Source organism: Cricetulus griseus, chromosome 4 (genome assembly GCF_003668045.3).
Source record: "Cricetulus griseus strain 17A/GY chromosome 4, alternate assembly CriGri-PICRH-1.0, whole genome shotgun sequence".
NCBI lineage: Eukaryota > Metazoa > Chordata > Mammalia > Rodentia > Cricetidae > Cricetulus > Cricetulus griseus.
In genome coordinates this window covers 5,850,134-5,869,196 of record NC_048597.1, presented here as the reverse complement: position 1 = coordinate 5,869,196, position 19,063 = coordinate 5,850,134, and the positions used below count along the sequence as shown (strand labels likewise).

The following is a 19,063-nucleotide window of genomic DNA, read 5'->3' as shown; positions in this document are numbered from 1 at the left end:
ATAAAGACTTCCTGTTAGTTTTGAGTTGGAATAAACTCCTGGCTGGTTGCCAAGGGATTCCTCCTTCGGGTTCCCTGTTCCCTGATCCCTGGAAAGCAGTTGTTAGCGCTGGAGGGAAGGGAAAGTTCCAGGGGCCACTTCCTCACAAGGCACTGTTCGAGGTCCCTGTTTGTAGGTCACCAGGATCAACTAAGATGTGTAATAATTTCATCTCTGTAAGAGCCAGGAAACAGTCTGTCTTGCAGAAGCAGGGAAAAACACAACCGTGAGGAAGAGGGCCAGGATCTCAGGTTCCCTGACTTGAGAGCATTAAAACTCACTGGGCAGTCTGCAGTCAGGAGAGAAAACACGCTCAGCAAAGCTAAAGGGGTGCTGTTCCTTCAGGGGGGTCCCCCATCCTGTCCAGGCTACTCTTTGGGGGCTGAAAGGCAGAGAAGCCAACTTTGTGGCTTTCAAGCCAACTTATAGATCTAATTTTAAGTCATTTAAATAACATAAAATTTTCGTTCACTGGCTGGAGAGATGGCTCGGTCAGTAAAGTGCTTGCTGTGCAAGCCTGGGGACCCCAGTTCGATCCCCGGCACCCACATAAAAAAGTCAGCTGCGGGCTGGAGAGATGGCTGAGTGGTTAAGAGCACCGACTGTTCTAGAGGTCCTGAGTTCAATTCCCGGCAACCATATGGTGGCTCACAATCACCTTGAATGAGATCTGGTGCCCTCTGCTGGCATGTAGGCAGAAGACTTTTTACATAATAAATAAAATCTTAAAAAAAAAAAAAAAAAGTCAGCTGCAGCAGCAATGTGCACCCATAATCCCAGTGCTGGGGAGACTGAAACGACGGGTTTGCCTCTAGCTGAATTGGCTGGTGAGCTCTAGAGATAGTGAGAGAGCCTGCCTTAAAAAGGATACGGTGCAGAGTTAAGGGGAAGAAATCAGTGTTCAGATCTGGGCTCCACGTGCATGAGGCCCTGAACTTACGTCTGCGAATGTGCACGCACGCACGCTCGCACGCACGGACAGAAGCATTAGAGCTCACCCCTAACTCCTTCAGTTCTACACAGACCTAACTAGTTCCTTCATTAAAAGGAGCTAATAGTTTGTAATTTTGGCATATAATTCTTCCAGCACTGTGCGTGGTTGGTTGTCCTGTTTCAGGGTAACTTGCCCCTGTGCCGTGTCGGGCTTTTATATTTTAATAGGATTCTTTTCCGTGTTCTGGACCAGCCTGGATTGGTGAGTATTTTAGCGTTCAAGGCCCACCGAGGAGAGCTGCATTCAGAAATGGGCTTTTCTGGCAGCCTCCCTCTGGGATTTCCGGAGAGCTGGTTGGTGACCAAGGTTCCTTAATTATGCTGCCTTCTAGAACCGTCTTATCATTTGCAGGATTATCATCCTGCGGTACTCTTTGCCGTTCTCGTCTCAAACTCGGATTTCTGATTTCCTCTTGTTCTTGGTGGAAACAGGAGAATAGGAGCCAAAGTCAGTGTGGTGGCTTGCGTGGTAGTTTCCCCGGGGTCCTGCTTTTCCTAGATGGTTCTCTTGGCGGGTCCCAAGGTGCTGGCGCCCCCTGCTGCAGCCCAGCAGCATTGCTCCGGTGGGACGCAGGAGGAGCTAGCTAGTGAGAAGGGCAGAGAAGGGCTAGAACCTGGCAGGTGAGCTAGTCTAGGGCGATGCAAGTTGACAGGACCAGAGCTTCTGGGCATCTGCCTGCTGGGATTGGGGCCGGGGCTGGGGCTGGGGCTGGGGCTGGCCAGAGATCTCTTCTTGACTCCGCTACCATTTCCGTGTCTACTTCAGAGGGGGACTTTTGCAATTCAGTTCTCCACAGAAAAGGACTGGCTGCCCGAAGGAGGCCTCTGTCCCCTCAGGACTTCCAGAATCAGGTGGCTTCACTCAGTTGGATAGCAGAGTGTCTACCCCAATACTTCAACTTTGGATACTTTAAGTAGCAAACGCTGGCGAGCTGCAGTCACAGGTTGCATGGTGTGTGTCTGTGTTGCATGTGTGTGTGCCAGGCAGTGTGTGTCTGACTGAAGGAGACAGGAAATGTGTTGCTCCACCCTAGGGGACTTGGGGAGTGACTGCAGAGAACTGAGTTGTTTGGGTCCTGCTGTGTGTGGGGCATGCAACTGTCCAGACCCGACACCCTGGATCCAGCCTTGGCTGTGCTGTAAATGGGGAAGGGCTTGTCTATGTCTCGTCTCTTTGGAAAGGTCTCCCTGGCAGGCTGTGCAGAGATGGGGTGATAATGCCATCCCTCCTTCGCTCTCAGATCCCTCCCCCCGCCCTTTTTTTCTTTTATTTCCCTTGCAGTGCTAAGGATCAAAGCCAGGACCTCATGCATGCTTAGAAAGTGATGTATTTTTCAACACATATTCTTTTATCTCTCAAAAGTACAGTCTGGGATAATTAGAGAAGGCAGAGCCTGGCTCACAATTGCAATTATCCTTGAATGCACAGGGAGTTATCAACGGATGCTTTCTCAGGTCCCAGTTCAGGGTGTGTCACTGGGTTCTGGTGACACTGGGTGTCAAGTGGCCTTTGAGCCTTCAAGGTTGAATTCTCTGCTTTGAAGTCAGACCTTCCCCTTAGTCACCCACCACGGGCTGTTCTCCCTGATTCTGGTGTCACAGACAGGATTCTAAACTACTTTCATGGAGAAGATCCTAGAAGGGCTCAGTGTCCCTGCCCCCAGTGACTGGATACTCACCTCTCTAGCTACCACTCTCTGGAGAGGAGTGGTTGGAGCCAACCTCTCTGCTATAGAGGCTAAGAGTCTGAGACTTAGCTTCTGAGAGGCAGGGTCCTCACAGGCTGTATCCCCTTTGTGGCTTATGCATGGCTTTTGCGTGACGTTAGCAAAGAAGAAAGAGTGTGTGTTAATCCCTGAGTTCTAGAAGACCAGGGCTCCAGGGAGGCCATCGAGTGTGGAGTTGCCCCTCACCGCTGCGTGCATGTAGCTTTGTTGTATAGCTTTTGCTGTACTGGATGCTCCAAGCCCTCTGAGGCTTTGCTTGCTTTTCCAAGATGTAGTCCCAAGTCTACACACACAGAGCAATAATCTTTCCTGGGTTTCCTGATTCCCCTCCTGTAATCCCAGCACTCCAGAGATGGAGAGAGGAATTTAAGGTCAACCTCAGCTGCAGATGAGTTCAAGGTCATCTGGGCTTCATGAGACCCTATCTCAAAACTAAAAAAAGAAAAAGCAAAACACAAAAACTGAGGAAGAGAAAGCTGACAGAAGGCTTGTCTGTCATGGATTCAAGCCACCTTAAATGAAAGCAAATTGTTTCCATGGGCCACACCCCATAGAGGCCTTGGATCACTACTGTGTCGTGTCAGCATCCATTTTAATGAATGTTTTCGAAGATACTCTGTCAGTCAACATCCTTAAATCGTTACTTGCTGAATTTTTGCTGTGTCAGGACATTCTCGAATAGTCTCAATGGTTAGACAGGCAATTAAGTGAGCATTCGTCGTGAATGGCCCCAAGTATCTTGGAAATGAGTGATCAACCTCAGATCTGGTCCTCACAGCCCACAAGCAGAAGCCTGAGTCCTTGCCCCTGTGCACAGCTCTGCATACGGGGGAGTGGGCTAACGTTCACCTGTGTTGTGCTGTCTTAGCTCTTCAGCTTTACACCGTCATACGTGCCGGCAGGGAACATAGGTGTGCATATGTGTACAGAGGCGGGAAACCTCCACAAAATGGCCTGTGTCAGATAGTCAGCTTGCAGCTCCTAGGCTTCTGCATCTTATGCAGTTCCCAACAAAGAAAAAGACAGAAATCTACTACATAATGTGAAAAGCTTGTGCTCTGTATGTTGTTTGTCATGAGATCTCTGCTGTGTGTTTTTGGGAATGACGGTTATATGTATACAGTATGTAAGAGGTCATGCTGTTCAATGTTGCGTGAACCTAACAGATTCTCTAGTCTGGATATTTAACTTGTTATTGTAAAATGTGATTTCTCATTGAGAGATTATTTTTCTGTATGTATATGAGAGTATTTTAGGAATCTAATTTAAGTGCATAAACTATAGAAGAAACTTAAAAACGTATCCCAGGAGTAGTGATGCTTGATCAGGTCACTTGGATTTAACCCAACCAAATTTTATTAAAAAAACAAATCCAAGCTGAATGTTTAGGAATTCAAAAGTGTGCATTTTTTCCCTGCCTTGCAGGGGTTATAGTGTCAATAAATGGGTGGGGGCATGACAACATGGAGGGACCCTGTGGCCATGCCCTGGGATGAGATCACGTCACACTCCAGGTTACCGCATACAGACGTCATGTTCTGAAGAGTGAGATGTATGGCCTGCCTTCCAACAGACCTGGTGCCACAGGCCGAGGGCTCTGGTCAGCAATGTGGCCTGGTCAGAGGATTCAGGAGCATTGGGGGAGGCCACACCCTGGCTGCAGCTTCTCCCACCATTGGGAAGTTGACCGGGATGGAGGTGGGCAGAGGCCGCGCCTGGGTTTTCTAGGCTCAGCTGTTTGCAGGATGAGCAGCCTCCTGAAGGCCCCGGCTGAAGCAAGTGGCCTGACTTCCCTACTCCACTCCCTCCCCAGAAATATATCAGACGTTCAGGATGCTCCTGAGTACCGATGGTCTACACTTGACCACAGGTATGTTCCTTCAGGTGACCCAGGGACGGTTCATGAAACTCAGCATCTAACCTCTCCCCTCTGACCCCTGTGGTGACCCTAAATCCAGCTGCACCCACCTGATCAGAAATGCTTCTGGATTAAGAGCCGGTTTCTGGTGACTGATCACAGCAGGAAGTCTAGGGGCCACCATTTTGAAGGACAAGCAGGAGTGTGGATGGGCCAGCCCTTCTTTCAGTAAGTTGTGTGCCTCTTACCACTGCCAGCTCTCTGTCTTGATAACCCTGTACGGGTGGGTGCTGCAGTCAAGCGATGTCCTGCCTGAGCAGTGCAGGCGCTTTGCTGCAGGATGCTGTCTGGACTCTGCTAAGGCTAGAAATGACTGTCTTCTGTAGCTGCCTCTAGTCCCCAAGATGGGGCCCCTTGGAGAGCTCTAGCAGAGTAGCCTGGGAAAGCCATGTCAGGCCAGTGTGCAGAACCACACAAAGCCTGGCTTCTCTGTCTGCATAAACCCTGTTCCTTCTCTCCTAGAATGATGCCCCCTGGGCTGGCGTGGCCATAGGTTGTGAAGATAAACGAGCCAGACAACTCTCCCTGTCCTGGCTGTTCTAGACTGCAGACAATCCCCCATGGCATCGGTTGCCTCTGTGATCACTGTGGTGGACCACGATGCTGGTAGCATGCAGCTAGCTCCTTCACAGCCATGCCCAGTGGCAGAACTATGCCACTCTCCCGATGGCTGTCCGGTTCACTGTAAAGTGTACTTGTTGCTAAGTAACAGTATTTTTCACAAAAGGATTATACTGTCTGTTTTATAACAATAATGGAGTTCTACAGATTATTAGGCATTATTGTAAGTTATAGAATTCCACATTTGTGTAAAGTTTGCTGAGGCAGGGTCACATAAGCTTCTTTTCTGTTTGTTTAAAAGCAGGGATTTTTTTGTTGTTGTTCTTTTGTTTTTGTCTTGTTTTTGATGTCTGGACACCCTTCAGGCCCTCATTACATGAGAAATGTAGTTTTCACGATTTAGATGACAGCAACAGGGCATTGTCTGCTCCCTTTGCCCAGTGGCGATATTAGTAGGACTCGCCAGGACTGGGCACCTCATTCTCTGGTCATTTTGACCTGTGTGGTTTAAACCACACGGCTCATGATAAAACAACAGCGGACCTCACCACCTCAAATTATTATTTGGAGCTCTTTCTTCCTCCACTTCTTTGCTGACACACAGGATGCTAACAGCCCTGAAAACAAGTCTTTTCCTATGCCTATTTCTCAGAGATAAGGTTGAAGTTGTACAAGTAAAATGATGTAAAAATAAATCTAAAAAACAAACCATGGCAGCCACCACCTTTTCAACTGCCGTGCCCTCAGTTAGCTCTGAGACAGATTCCTTGTGTTGAGCATTCCTGAGAACACGAGAAATTCTGCATTGTATTATCATGAGAAATGCTGAGAAGTCGCGGGGGCGTGCGCCAAAGAAACCTAGAAAGCCCAACAGGAGAAACAAACCCCCAGAACACTCCCTAGAGACTCTTGTATATGAACGGCTTTTTGCTCTTTGGCTAGGTCACACGGAGCTGTCTACGGTCGGCTGTATCCCCCTTCCTCCTGCCTCACACCCCAAGGCTGGCTTGGACGTTAAACGCATGATGCCTTCACGAGCTTTGTTCTGTATACCCAGCACAGGGTTTTACTTGTGTACTACTTAGTAGCTAACATACAAGGGCTGTTCAATTGCACAACTCCAAGAAACCTCAGCTCTTGTCTTCCAGTGTGCTTTTGAGAGCTGTTTGTCTATACCTTCATTTACCTTATTTGTCCTAAGAGCCAAATGGCTGCATTCCAGTATATATATATAAAATTTAGAACTTTCTATTATCTAATTATATGGGGGGGGGGTCAGGTATGTCTACACAGGTGCACTTTGCCTGCAGAGGCCGAGGTGTGGAGCTCCTGGAGTTACAGGTGTGAGTTGTGAGTTGCCTGATGTGGGTGCTGTATTAGAATTCAGGACTTCTGGAAGACCTGCGCTTTTCACCACCGAGCCATTGCTCCAGCTCTGTTTTGATGTTTTGTTCTGCCTTTTGCTTTGTTTTCTTGAGACAGGGTTTCTTCGGGTACCCCTGGCTATACTGTAAGCCACACTGGCCTTGAATTCACAGAGATCTACCTGCCTCTGCTCCCAGGTGTTGGATTAAAGGGTTTTTGTTCTGCTTTTTGAGATAGGATTTTGATGTGCATCCCAGGCTGACTTCAGAATTCATGATCTTCCTGCCTCAGTCATGAGTGTGGGGATTATGGGATGTGCTAATACACCCGGCTGGTTTGTTTGAAGGGTTAGGAAGGGCTTTGTTGTAAAGCTGGGTGTGGTGGCACATGCCTGAATCTCAGCACTTCAGAGGCACAATCAAGGACTCATGGCCAACCTCATCTACAGACTTCTGGGCTACTGTATGCCATAGCACAAAATGATCTTGGGCAAGGCTTTGGTGTTATGTCTGGCAACCTCATGAAGCAAAGCTTGTGTGCTATTTTGTGTGCTTCATGGAGGATTGTGAGATAATCTGTGCATCAGTGGTGCTGTATGAGCCTTGGAGTTCTAGTGTGTGTCAGACTATCCTGGTCCTCAGGAGCAAGCTGGGAGGAAGGCAATGCCTCTTGGGAAGGTGGAGAATGGAGGTCACACTCAGCAGGAGAGAAGAGCCCAACAGTGTGGAACAGAACCAACAGGGGTTTCGCTCTCCCCTGTGGTAAAATTCTGGGCGTCAATGAGAAAACTTGGCATGGCGACAGTGCCTGAAGCCTGGCTGCTCTGGATCCCGCCATTCGCCAGTTGGAAGAAATGACCTTTGGACTGCCAGGAACCCGGACACACTCCACGTCCTCTTTTCCGTTTGCTAAGACTTAGCCTGTGGTAAGGCACTTCAAAGGAGGTTGGCCAACACCAGTCACTAGCTTCGGTCCAGGCTTACAGCACATCTTAACTGCGGACAGGTCAGCTATCGTCTTGGCATTGGCTCCCGGAAGAGCACTGAGTCCTGCGCCCTCTGGTAGGCAGGATGGGCAGGGAGAGGGCAGCTAGTGGAGCCCGGCCGTCCCTGGTATCTAAGACTCCCTAGCTGAGGCACTCACACCATCAGCAGCCCTCTGGAGAAGCAGTCCGTCTGCTGGGCAAATGCTCTTGAGCACAGCCCAGGAGGGGCCATTGGTCATCCAGAGAGCTCTGGCTCCTCCAGCAGCCCCAGAGACAGGCTTTGGGATGGACGGACATGTGGCAGCTGTTTGGCTCCAGGTGCACCGGGAGCATCTCAGGGACAATGTGAGAAGGGACACGAGGACTTGTGTGTTAGCCTGGCTGGTTGGTTTCAGCAGTGGTCAGTGTGCCATCTGTCACAGGCGAACAAGCATGAGATGGGGATTGCAAAGCAGACCTTGCTTTCCCACCACCCTGCCTAGCCACGTCACCGCAAACAAATGCCATGTGTAAAACGGGATACCTGTTTTAGTATATCACAAGATTGCTAGACTTCCTGAGAGGTGCACAATGTGGCTTTGAAAAGTAGAGCATCCTCTGGTTAAGGTTTGTATAAGGACCAGAGCTTTCAGTAGGGAGGCCTCCTTCATGATTGGTCAGGGACCAGTTCTCAGCCACCCCTCAAAGACATGGGATTTGGCAGGCAGTACCAGACTGTATGTAGGTACAGTGTTATTTAATCAAGGAATTCCTGAGATTAACATACACAAACCAAATCCTACAGCCCAGAGGGCTTCCTAACCGTAAGACTGGGGGAGGGGGTAGCCTGCAGGACAACGAAGACCTGGTACTGTAAATCCCTTGAAGGACAAGAACTTGGAGCCCTCTGTTCAGGAAGCGTTTTATTGTTGCTCCAAGGACCAGAGCTCCCACAAGTGACACAGACTTCATAGTAAGTCCCGCATGGCCTTGCTGAGCTTCTGAATCTTGGTCTTTGTAGACATATCTACGTATTTCTCCCCAATTTGGACAATCATCCCACCCATGATTGACGGGTCAGTCTAGGAAAGAAAACAGGTTGCAAATATGAAAATGTGGGATTCTATCATCACGTGGGTAGATGAAAAACCCTGAGGAGGCCCACTAAGACAGACAAACCACCCACAACACTGACAGGAACGATGCAGGGTCAGAACCCAAGCTCTGCCTTGGCACCTCACTTCCCACAGCCATTGCCAAGTCAGACAGTGCAAGGGACCAAACCCACCTTAACCTTCAGGTTCAATACTTGGCCTTTGCCCAGGAAGCTCTTCAGCACCGTCTTTAACTCAGAGAGAACAGCTTCATTTAAAGCCTGAAAAAGAACAACCACCCTTTAAAAAGAACACAACAGCACAGCAGGGTCACTTAAAGGAGAGGGAAACACTACAGTGGCATGCACCACCAAGATAGGCCCGTGATTCCTGCCTCTGTGTGTATGTCTGTCTGTGTGTATGCCTGTCTTTCGGGGGGTGGAGGGGCACTAGGGAGCAGACACACCACAACCTACCCGCCCCAGGTCCACAGGCGCCCTTAAATACCCAACCACAATCTGAACAAGGCCAGGGTCTGCACACAGCAACATCTACTCTTGTTTATGCACCAACCAGCCTGCCTGTTTTGGCTGAACTATATTACCAAGGAAAATATATTCTTTAGAAAATAAGATTACTTGTAAGAAGGTAATATAAACAGAGTAGACTTCTTGACTGTAAAATAAGGACAAGAACACTTCACACCCATCTTCTGAGAGCAGTAACAGATTACAAGGTCCCCAGCAGACGGCAGTGCCAACAAATGGTGGCTAGTTACTGCACTGCATTCCAGCAGGTCACAGGGCCTGTGCACCCCAACCCACAGGTTAAATATTCCTATTCTAGAACAATATGGCATTTAAGAATTCAGGCCATAAGCGGACCCAAATCACTGTTTCATACAACACCTAGATGTCCAGTCAGTGCAGCCAGGATCCCATGACTGATAACTAATAAGGCATACACTGGCCTTCCAGATAGAGGCTCACAGAAAGCTCCCTGGTGACAAGCTACATTCCCTGTGCAGCAGCTAGGGCCACTTACAGATGCTGTGGTCACCATGCAGGGCACTTCTCCACGGTGGACACTCATGATGGTGGAAAAGGCAGAGATGATGCCATGGGTATTGTCTAGGCGACCGTTTTCAGCAAGCAAATCTGGGGAAGTGACAGGAAACTCACACAATCATACTGAAGCATTGTCAACTGTAGCCTGAAAACGCCGTATTCAAAGTCCATTGTGGCTATGAACGGGGTCTGGGGAGATGGCTCAGTGATTATGAGCATAGGGTGTTGCTCCTGCAGAGAACCCAGGCTCAGTTCCCAGTACCCACATGCTGGCTCACAACCACCACAAGTCCAGTTCCAGGGGATCTTATGCCCTCTTTGACTTACTGGGGCACTGAGTTCTCTCTCTCTCCCATCTCCCTCCCCACACTTACTCATGAGGTTGGCGGTCAGCGGAGAAAGCTTCTCCTTTGCTGTGATGTCACTCAGGCTTTTCACTTTGATAGAGCGCTTGACATAGGGATTCAGAACGGCAAGAGACACCTTGGGGTCCTTCAGGAGTTGCTGAAAGTGCACACAGATCCCACTTTATGTTCATGACTTGTACACAGGATTAAAGACATTCTTTTTTCTTTTTCTTTTTCTTTTTTTTTTAGTTTTTCAAGACAGGGTTTCCCTCTGGCTTTGGAGGCTGTCCTGGAACTCGCTCTTGTAGACCAGGCTGGTCTCGAACACACAAAGATCCACCTGCCTCTGCCTCCCGAGAGCTGGGATTAAAGGCATGCACCACCACTGCCAGGCTAAAAATACCTTATGAAGTTTCTTCCATGTATTTCTAAGAAATCATTAGAAATTAAGCACCCACAGCCTCACCGTCTATCGTACCTTGTGGGACAAGGTGAGCCCTGTTTGCCTCAGCACACCACCCCCCATTTACACTGAGGTCTCTGTCTCAGGAATCCCTGATTGTGCCCTCTCTTACAGAGTCCCCAGACAAACTTATCTGTGAGATTCTGGCCTGTGTGGGAGAGAGAACAAAAACCACAGCAATGCTGGAAATCCATTTTATCCCCATTTTGCTAACTCACAAGCATGACTTCAGTAACCACCCGCAGCTCGGCACCTGCTGACCGTAGTCAGCACCAGGCCAGAGGTCAAGGACAGACACCATCCAGTCACACATCTCCGGCCAGCTGCTCCCCAGCACCCTACTGTCTCCTAGCCAGAAATTAGTCCACTGCCACGCAGTGCTGACTTCAGCTAGGATCTCCGCTTGAGTAGCCGCACAGAAGGGTCTTTACAAATATGTCCCTGGGGTTAGGGCTACCCACCTTCTCATGCTTCGCCTACCAAAATACAGTAGATACTTAATGTGACATTTCTCACCACCCCCATCTCAATATAGAACCTCAGATAACTGTCTCCTTCTCTAGTGAGAGAGAGAACACAGAGAATATACCATGGTGAGCATGTGCAGACCAAAGAACAACTTGGCCAGAGCTGGTTCTCCTTCCACCACGTAGGTCCCAGAAAATGAACTCAGGTGGTCATGCTTGGTGGCAAGTGTCCTTACCAAGGAGTTATCTTGTCTGCCCAAACCCATGATAATGTCCACCACCAAAATCACCACCTTCACGGTGAACAGGACCACTTGGCTCAAAGAGAGCTTAACTGACCACCACATAGAGTGATCACCAGCACAGGGCCTGTATGCTCCAGTCAATGCCTCCCACAGGGTCTCCAACAGGAAGTCAGGCCCAGACAAGCTCCTGGGTATCATCCGCAGACGAGGAGGGAGGATGGCTAAATATTTTATAAACGGAGAAGCTTAAGGCGAGTGAATGAGATGAGCAGTTCCCATGTGGTGGTCTATCAGAACACCGTGCTGGCCCGGACAGCTGGATTGCTTTCTTCAAGAGATGTGGATTATAAAACACACACTATTCTTACAACATGTAACTGAAAAAAACGTCCTTTCTCTGGAGTCACCATGCTCGCCCAACTCCTCTAAGAGAGTGCTCCCCCAGAGCGGAGTCTCTGATTTAAATCACACTTGGTTTGTGCTAACTCACAAGGTGATTTTCCCTCTTTTCTTTGCCTTTCAAAACAAAACGCAGAGAGAAATTTCCTTTCCTAGGTGGCTTTGGGCCTATCAGTTCTGTCTCTGATTCTGATGCTGACACCTAGCCCTGACTTGGTTACCCAGCAGCCTCTGCTTAGCCATTCTTCTTCTACATCTTGGAAACAAAGTAGTTACAAACTCCCAGGAAGGGCAGGATGGCCCAGTGGGCAAAGGCATTGGCTGCCAAGGCGGCTGACCTGAGTTTGAACCCCAGAGCTCACAGGGTAGAGGGAAAGGACTCGAACTCTACACTCCCGCTGGGTATGCTCAACACTCTCCAATTCCCAATAAATAAGGAATGTGATAAAAAAAAAAATTTAAACCCAGGAAAAGTTTCTGAAGAAACTTTCATGAAGAAATACAATTTTAGTAAAGTGAAAATATACTCAAAGGACATTTGACTATTCTAGGTTTATAAACATAAACTTCACCTTCTAAACTGGCAAGTGTTTTTAGACTTTACTTGATTTGATCGTCCCACTGGAAAGCTTGAGTTCATGATGTTAATACATTTACGTGTCTCCTAGCCCGTAACAGTAGTTTCAGATAATAAAGTAGCCTTATTATTAAATAGCATGTCTACAGTAAACTTTTTTTTTTTGTAGTTTCTGGTGGTTCTTTTTACAGGTGATGCCCCATCAGGAAGGCACAGCTATAACTGAAGGCAGACTGTCGGGACAGGAACAGACACTGACAAGACAACTACTCACGCCCACACGCAGCAGCTCCTTCTCCACCTGGTCCAGCTTGTTCTGTTTAACTGCAGCAGAGTAAAGGGCAGTAGCATAGCGACCCTCGATGCCATATATCTGAACCGGGGGCTGGAGACAAAAAGTGGGAAGGGAGGAAAAGAGGAAGACAGTTAAGTCAGGAACAGAATTATTTATAACTTACATTTTCCTATTTGCCAAACCATTTAAATACTTCACCGAGGAGTACTCTCTAAATGAGAGTTCACATGCTAGGGACATCTCCGCCAACACTTTCTACCTCTGGGGGAGCAGAGAAGACACAGTGTCCCATGTCTCTTCCAGCTCTGCCTACCTGCAATTGTTTACAATAAGTTTTTGCTTTCTTGAACTCAGTAACCAGGCAGTCGCTAAGCATGGAGGGGTCAAGTACTAATGGTTCTGAGGACAAGCAAAGCAGGAGAGCACGGCACAAGTGCACACTCCCCCAGCACTGTGACGGTATTTTAGGAAGTTCAGGAAGAATAACTTGGCTCCATTCACAGAGGTCTTAAGGAATTTGTTGCTGCTGAGACGGATGCAGTGTGTAAGTTCCACCCAATGTTTCCCAATGCATTCTGTTCTGCTGGAGAGCGAATGACAGCCCAGAATATCTTTAGACCTGTAAGCTAAGAAAGCTAAGTAGACCCTGTCAACTAGTAATCAATGGATTACAACATAATCCCTGTACATTCGGCCATATACAATCTGTATTGGGTAACGGGGCTGAAGTTGTCTGCATCAAACACACTTCAGACTTAAAAAGAAAGGGGATGGCAGGCCTTTGCCATGGTGAGACTATTGGTGAAAGGCTAGCTCGTCTATAGAGGAGTACCAGGAAAAACAATTCTTTTTTTTTTTTTTTGAGACAGGGCTTTTCTGTGGCTTTGGAGGCTGTCCTGGAACTAGCTCTTGTAGACCAGGCTGGTCTTGAACTCACAGAGATCCTCCTGCTTCTGCCTCCCGAGTGCTGGGATTAAAGGCGTGCACCACCAATGCCGGGCTTAAAATTCTTTTATACATAACACCCTGTTTGTGTGTGCGTGTGCCTGTGTGTGTGTGAACAGAGGACAGAAGACAATTTGCAGGGTCCTTCCTTCCACCTTATGGGTTCCGGGGATTGAACTTAGAATCACAGGCTTGTCACCAGGAGCCTTTACCCGAAGAGCCCTCTTGCTGGCCCAGAACAGATTTTTAAAACACTGAAGGTTAGGGCTGAGCCCAGCCCTCCTACCCCAGGCACTCATTTGGGAATTGCTAATCCTGCAGAGAAAAGGTCAGTAATCACACAGCTAACTGTATTTCTGTTTAACACAGGCCCTCACTGGCTTTCCAACCGCAAAAGAATGTTAGGTTAACGTACCCTCACAAGCTTGGCAAAGGGCCTGACCACGGATGTACTGAAGCTCCGTACCTTCAGAACAAAAGAAAAGAGGTCAAATGGGGTTATGGGAAGGATTTCTGCATTAGCTTAGCAATATGTTATAAATGATTAGTTGCATCTATGCCTTTATGTTATCAATAATGCTCCTTATAACCTATAAACAAGTCATCCCGAATTGATTTGGAAACTGACTTCCCACCCCCTTCCCCGCTGGACGGTTGAGAGAGAAAAATGCTAACTTCCCCAAATTTAATTTAAAAAAAAAAAAAAAAAAAGGGTGGGGGGAACCTATTACCTGTGAGAAAAATTTTAACGAAAGTGGGGGGATTCTAGTCATGACTCAAGAAGTGCTATCTAAGACCAAAGACCAACTCTCTGATTACTGGATGTGGCACTGGGCTCCAGGTGTCCAGAGGTGACGCGGTGTCTGTCAGGGGAGAAGCCGGGACTCCACAGCTTAGAAAGCACCTCTCAAGGGTACAGACCACGTTAATACCCCCCCCCAGCTCTGGGAGGTACCGACCAGAACAGCCGTGGCTATCCGCGGGCTCCCAACGCCTTGGTAAAAGTCACGTGCGCTGCAAACCAAAGCATCCCAGCGGAGGACCCAGGCTCGCCCACTTTATTTACTTTCCACCCATTCCGGGCTCCAGTGTCATCCCGCGTGCCGGTGGCGGCCAGCCCAAGAGGGGACACTTCGTTACCCTTTTCACTTCCTCACCAGCACAGGCTGGCCCACAGGCTGACCCACACACAGGCTGACACACACACACACAGGCTCACACACGGGCTCACACACAGGCTGACACACTCAGGCTCACACACACACAGGCGGACACACACACGGGCTAGCCCCCACACAGGCTCACACACACACACACTGACACACACACAGGCTGACACACACACAGGCTCACACACAGGCTCACACACAGGCTGACACACACACACAGGCTCACACACAGGCTGACACACTCAGGCTCACACACAGGCTGACACATACAGGCTGACACAGACTGACACATACTCAGGCTCACACACAGGCTGACACACACACAGGCTCACACACAGGCTGACACACACACACACAGGCTCACACACAGGCTCACACACAGGCTGACACACACACGGGCTAGCCCCCACACAGGCTCACACACACACGGGATAGCCCACACACAGGCTCACACACACAGAGACTGACACACACACAGGCTGACACACACACGGGCTAGCCCCCACACAGGCTCACACACACACGGGATAGCCCACACACAGGCTCACACACACACAGACTGACACACACACAGGCTGACACACACACGGGCTAGCCCCCACACAGGCTCACACACACACGGGATAGCCCACACACAGGCTCACACACACACAGACTGACACACACACAGGCTGACACACACACGGGCTAGACACAGGCTCACACACACACGGGATAGCCCACACACAGGCTCACACACACACACACACACACAGGCTGACACACACACGGGCTAGCCCCCACACAGGCTCACACACACACGGGATAGCCCACACACAGGCTCACACACACACAGACTGACACACACACAGGCTGACACACACACAGGCTCACACACAGGCTGACACACACACACACAGGCTCACACACGGGCTCACACACGGGCTCACACACACACACACGGCTGACACACACACAGGGACTAGCCCCCACACGGGCTAGCCCCACACAGGCTCACACACAGGCTGACACACACACAGGCTGACACACACACGGGCTGACACACAGGATGACACACACACAGGCTGACACACACACAGGCTGACACACACACAGGATGACACACACACAGGATGACACACACACGGGCTAGCCCCCACACGGGCTAGTCCCCACACAGGCTCACACACAGGCTGACACACACACAGGCTGACACACACACGGGCTGACACACAGGATGACACACACACACAGGCTCACATACAGGCTGACACACATAGGCTCACACACAGGCTCACACACAGGCTGACACACACACACACAGGCTCACACACGGGCTCACACACGGGCTCACACACAGGCTGACACACACACGGGCTAGCCCCCACACAGGCTGACACACAGGCTGACACACACACAGGCTGACACACACACGGGCTCACACACGGGCTAGCCCCCACACAGGCTCACACACACACAGGCTGACACACACACGGGCTAGCCACACACAGGCTCACACACACACGGCTGACACACACACAGGCTGACACACACACGGGCTCACACACAGGCTGACACACACACAGGCTGACACACACACAGGCTGACACACACGCGGGCTAGCCCCCACACAGGCTCACACACACACGGCTGACACACACACAGGCTGACACACACACGGGCTCACACACAGGCTGACACACACAGGCTGACACACACACAGGCTCACACACAGGCTGACACACACGCGGGCTAGCCCCCACACAGGCTCACACACACACGGGCTGACACACACACAGGCTGACACACACACGGGCTCACACACAGGCTGACACACACACAGGATGACACACACACAGGCTCACACACAGGCTGACACACACGCGGGCTAGCCCCCACACAGGCTCACACACACACAGGCTGACACACACACGGGCGAGCCCCCAGACAGGCTCACACACACACAGGCTGACACACACGCGGGTTAGCCCCCACACAGGCTGACACACACACGAGCTAGCCCCCACACAGGCTGACACACAGGCTGACACACACGCGGGCTCACACACACACAGGCTGACACACACACGAGCTAGCCCCCACACAGGCTGACACACACACGGGCTGACACACATGCGGGCTAGCCCCCACACAGGCTGACACACACACAGGCTGACACACACACAGGCTGACACACACAGGCTCACACACACACAGGCTGACACACACGCGGGCTCACACACACACGCGGGCTCACACACACACGGGCTGACACACACACGGGCTCACACACACACAGGCTGACACACACACGGGCTCACACACACAGGCTGACACACACACGGGCTCACACACGGGTTAGCCCCCACACAGGTGACACACAGGCTGACACACACACAGGCTGACACACACACGGCTGACACACACACACAGGCTGACACACGGGCTCACACACAGGCTGACACACACTCAGGCTCACACACGGGCTCACACACAGGCTGACACACACACCTAGCACACAGGCTGACACACAGGCTGACACACACGCGGGCTCACACACACACAGGCTGACACACACACGAGCTAGCCCCCACACAGGCTGACACACACACGGGCTGACACACATGCGGGCTAGCCCCCACACAGGCTGACACACACACAGGCTGACACACACACAGGCTGACACACACAGGCTCACACACAGGCTGACACACACACGGGCTCACACACACACAGGCTGACACACACACGGGCTCACACACACACAGGCTCACACACACAGGCTGACACACACACGGGCTCACACACACACAGGCTGACACACACACGGGCTCACACACGGGTTAGCCCCCACACAGGTTGACACACACACAGGCTGACACACACACTCAGGCTGACACACACACAGGCTGACACACACACAGGCTGACACACACGCGGGCGAGCCCCCACACAGGCTGACACACACACAGGTTGACACACACACGGGCTAGCCCCCACACAGGCTGACACACACACAGGCTGACACACAGGCTGACACACACTCAGGCTGACACACAGGCTCACACACACACAGGCTGACACACACACGGGCGAGCCCCACACAGGCTGAACACACACAGGCTGACACACGCGGGCTGACACACACAGGCTGACAGGGGCTAGACACACCACAGGCTCACACACAGGCTGACACACACTCAGGCTCACACACACAGGCTGACACACACACGGGCTCACACACACACAGGCTGACACACACACGGGCTCACACACACACAGGCTGACACACACACGGGCTCACACACGGGTTAGCCCCCACACAGGCTGACACACACACAGGCTGACACACACACGGGCTCACACACACACAGGCTGACACACACACAGGCTGACACACACACAGGCTGACACACACTCAGGCTCACACACAGGCTGACACACACACAGGCTGACACACACACGGGCGAGCCCCCACACAGGCTCACACACAGGCGCGGCCCGCGCGGCCTTCCCCGCTGCCCCTTGGCAGTGACCCCCGGCCGAAGTCAAGGTCAGGACGGCGCAAGCCCGCTCCCCGACCTCCACGGCCCTTGGTGGGCGGGCGGTCTGACCCTTCAGCCGCGGCCTCGCACGCGGCGCCGGGGCCCGGGGCCGGCTCCCGGGCAGGGGCCCCCGCCGGCTCCTTGTACCTGTCGGGACAGCCCGCACGCGGCCATCTTTCCCCGGCGGAGGTAGGTCACTCCCAAGCGGCGCCCACAGGTGCCAGAGCGCACGCGCGCGCCGGCGTGGCCGCTCAGCTCTCTGGGAAATGGGCTCCCCGGGTGCCAGGGCGCATGGGTGGAAACCTCTTGCATGCTGGGAGTTGTAGTCCATAGGAGCCGGGCGTCCCAACTAAATCTTCAATTACTGGCGGAGCGGGTCTTCGTGTGGAGTGGATGTGCGGTCTTTAGTTTAGGGTTTCCACTTAGATGCTTTGCACACTCATCACCGGTGTCGTTGCCTCGTAGTGTGTAGTGTGTAGTGTGTAGTGTGTCCGTGTGTCGTAGCCTGCTTCACTGGCCAGGCTTCGTGCTTCGCTTAAACAAATGAAAGCCAAAAGCACGAGCGAACCCCCGCAGCGGGGCACTCCTGGGACAGGCTTCCCGGGCCGGTTCTCTCCCGCTCCTTCCGCGGCTTGTCACACTTGGACGGTGTGTGCAATCAGGGTAGAGATCAGAACCAGAACCAGCTTCTAATCAAAGATGACGCAGAAAGTCAAAAGCCAGCTGGCTCGAGCCTTGCGTCCGCACAGCCGGCCGGCTCTCAGTTTCCTCCTTCACAGCAAAGATCCGGCTACAGGGGTTCCTGGTTCTAACGCGTGAATAAACTTAAAAAAAGAAAAGAGAAAAGAAAAGAAAAAAGCTGTCGGAGGTTAAGAGCACTGGCTGCTCTTCCAGAGGTCCTGAG

The 19,063-nt window shown here is 51.2% G+C and overlaps 1 protein-coding gene across 1 annotated transcript; it reads right to left on the bottom strand.

Annotated features, from left to right (window-relative positions):
- Window positions 1–8,472: 8,472 nt before the first annotated feature.
- Window positions 8,473–18,486, bottom strand: Atp5po (ATP synthase peripheral stalk subunit OSCP). Its single transcript, XM_027415613.1, has 7 exons — window positions 18,307–18,486; window positions 13,882–13,932; window positions 12,501–12,611; window positions 10,103–10,232; window positions 9,706–9,818; window positions 8,856–8,942; window positions 8,473–8,649 (listed from the first exon to the last, which is right to left on the bottom strand). Exons 1-7 carry the CDS (start codon window positions 18,469–18,471, stop codon window positions 8,536–8,538), a joined length of 771 nt encoding a protein of 256 aa, XP_027271414.1. The 5' UTR covers window positions 18,472–18,486; the 3' UTR covers window positions 8,473–8,535.
- Between the last annotated feature and the right edge of the window lie 577 nt (window positions 18,487–19,063).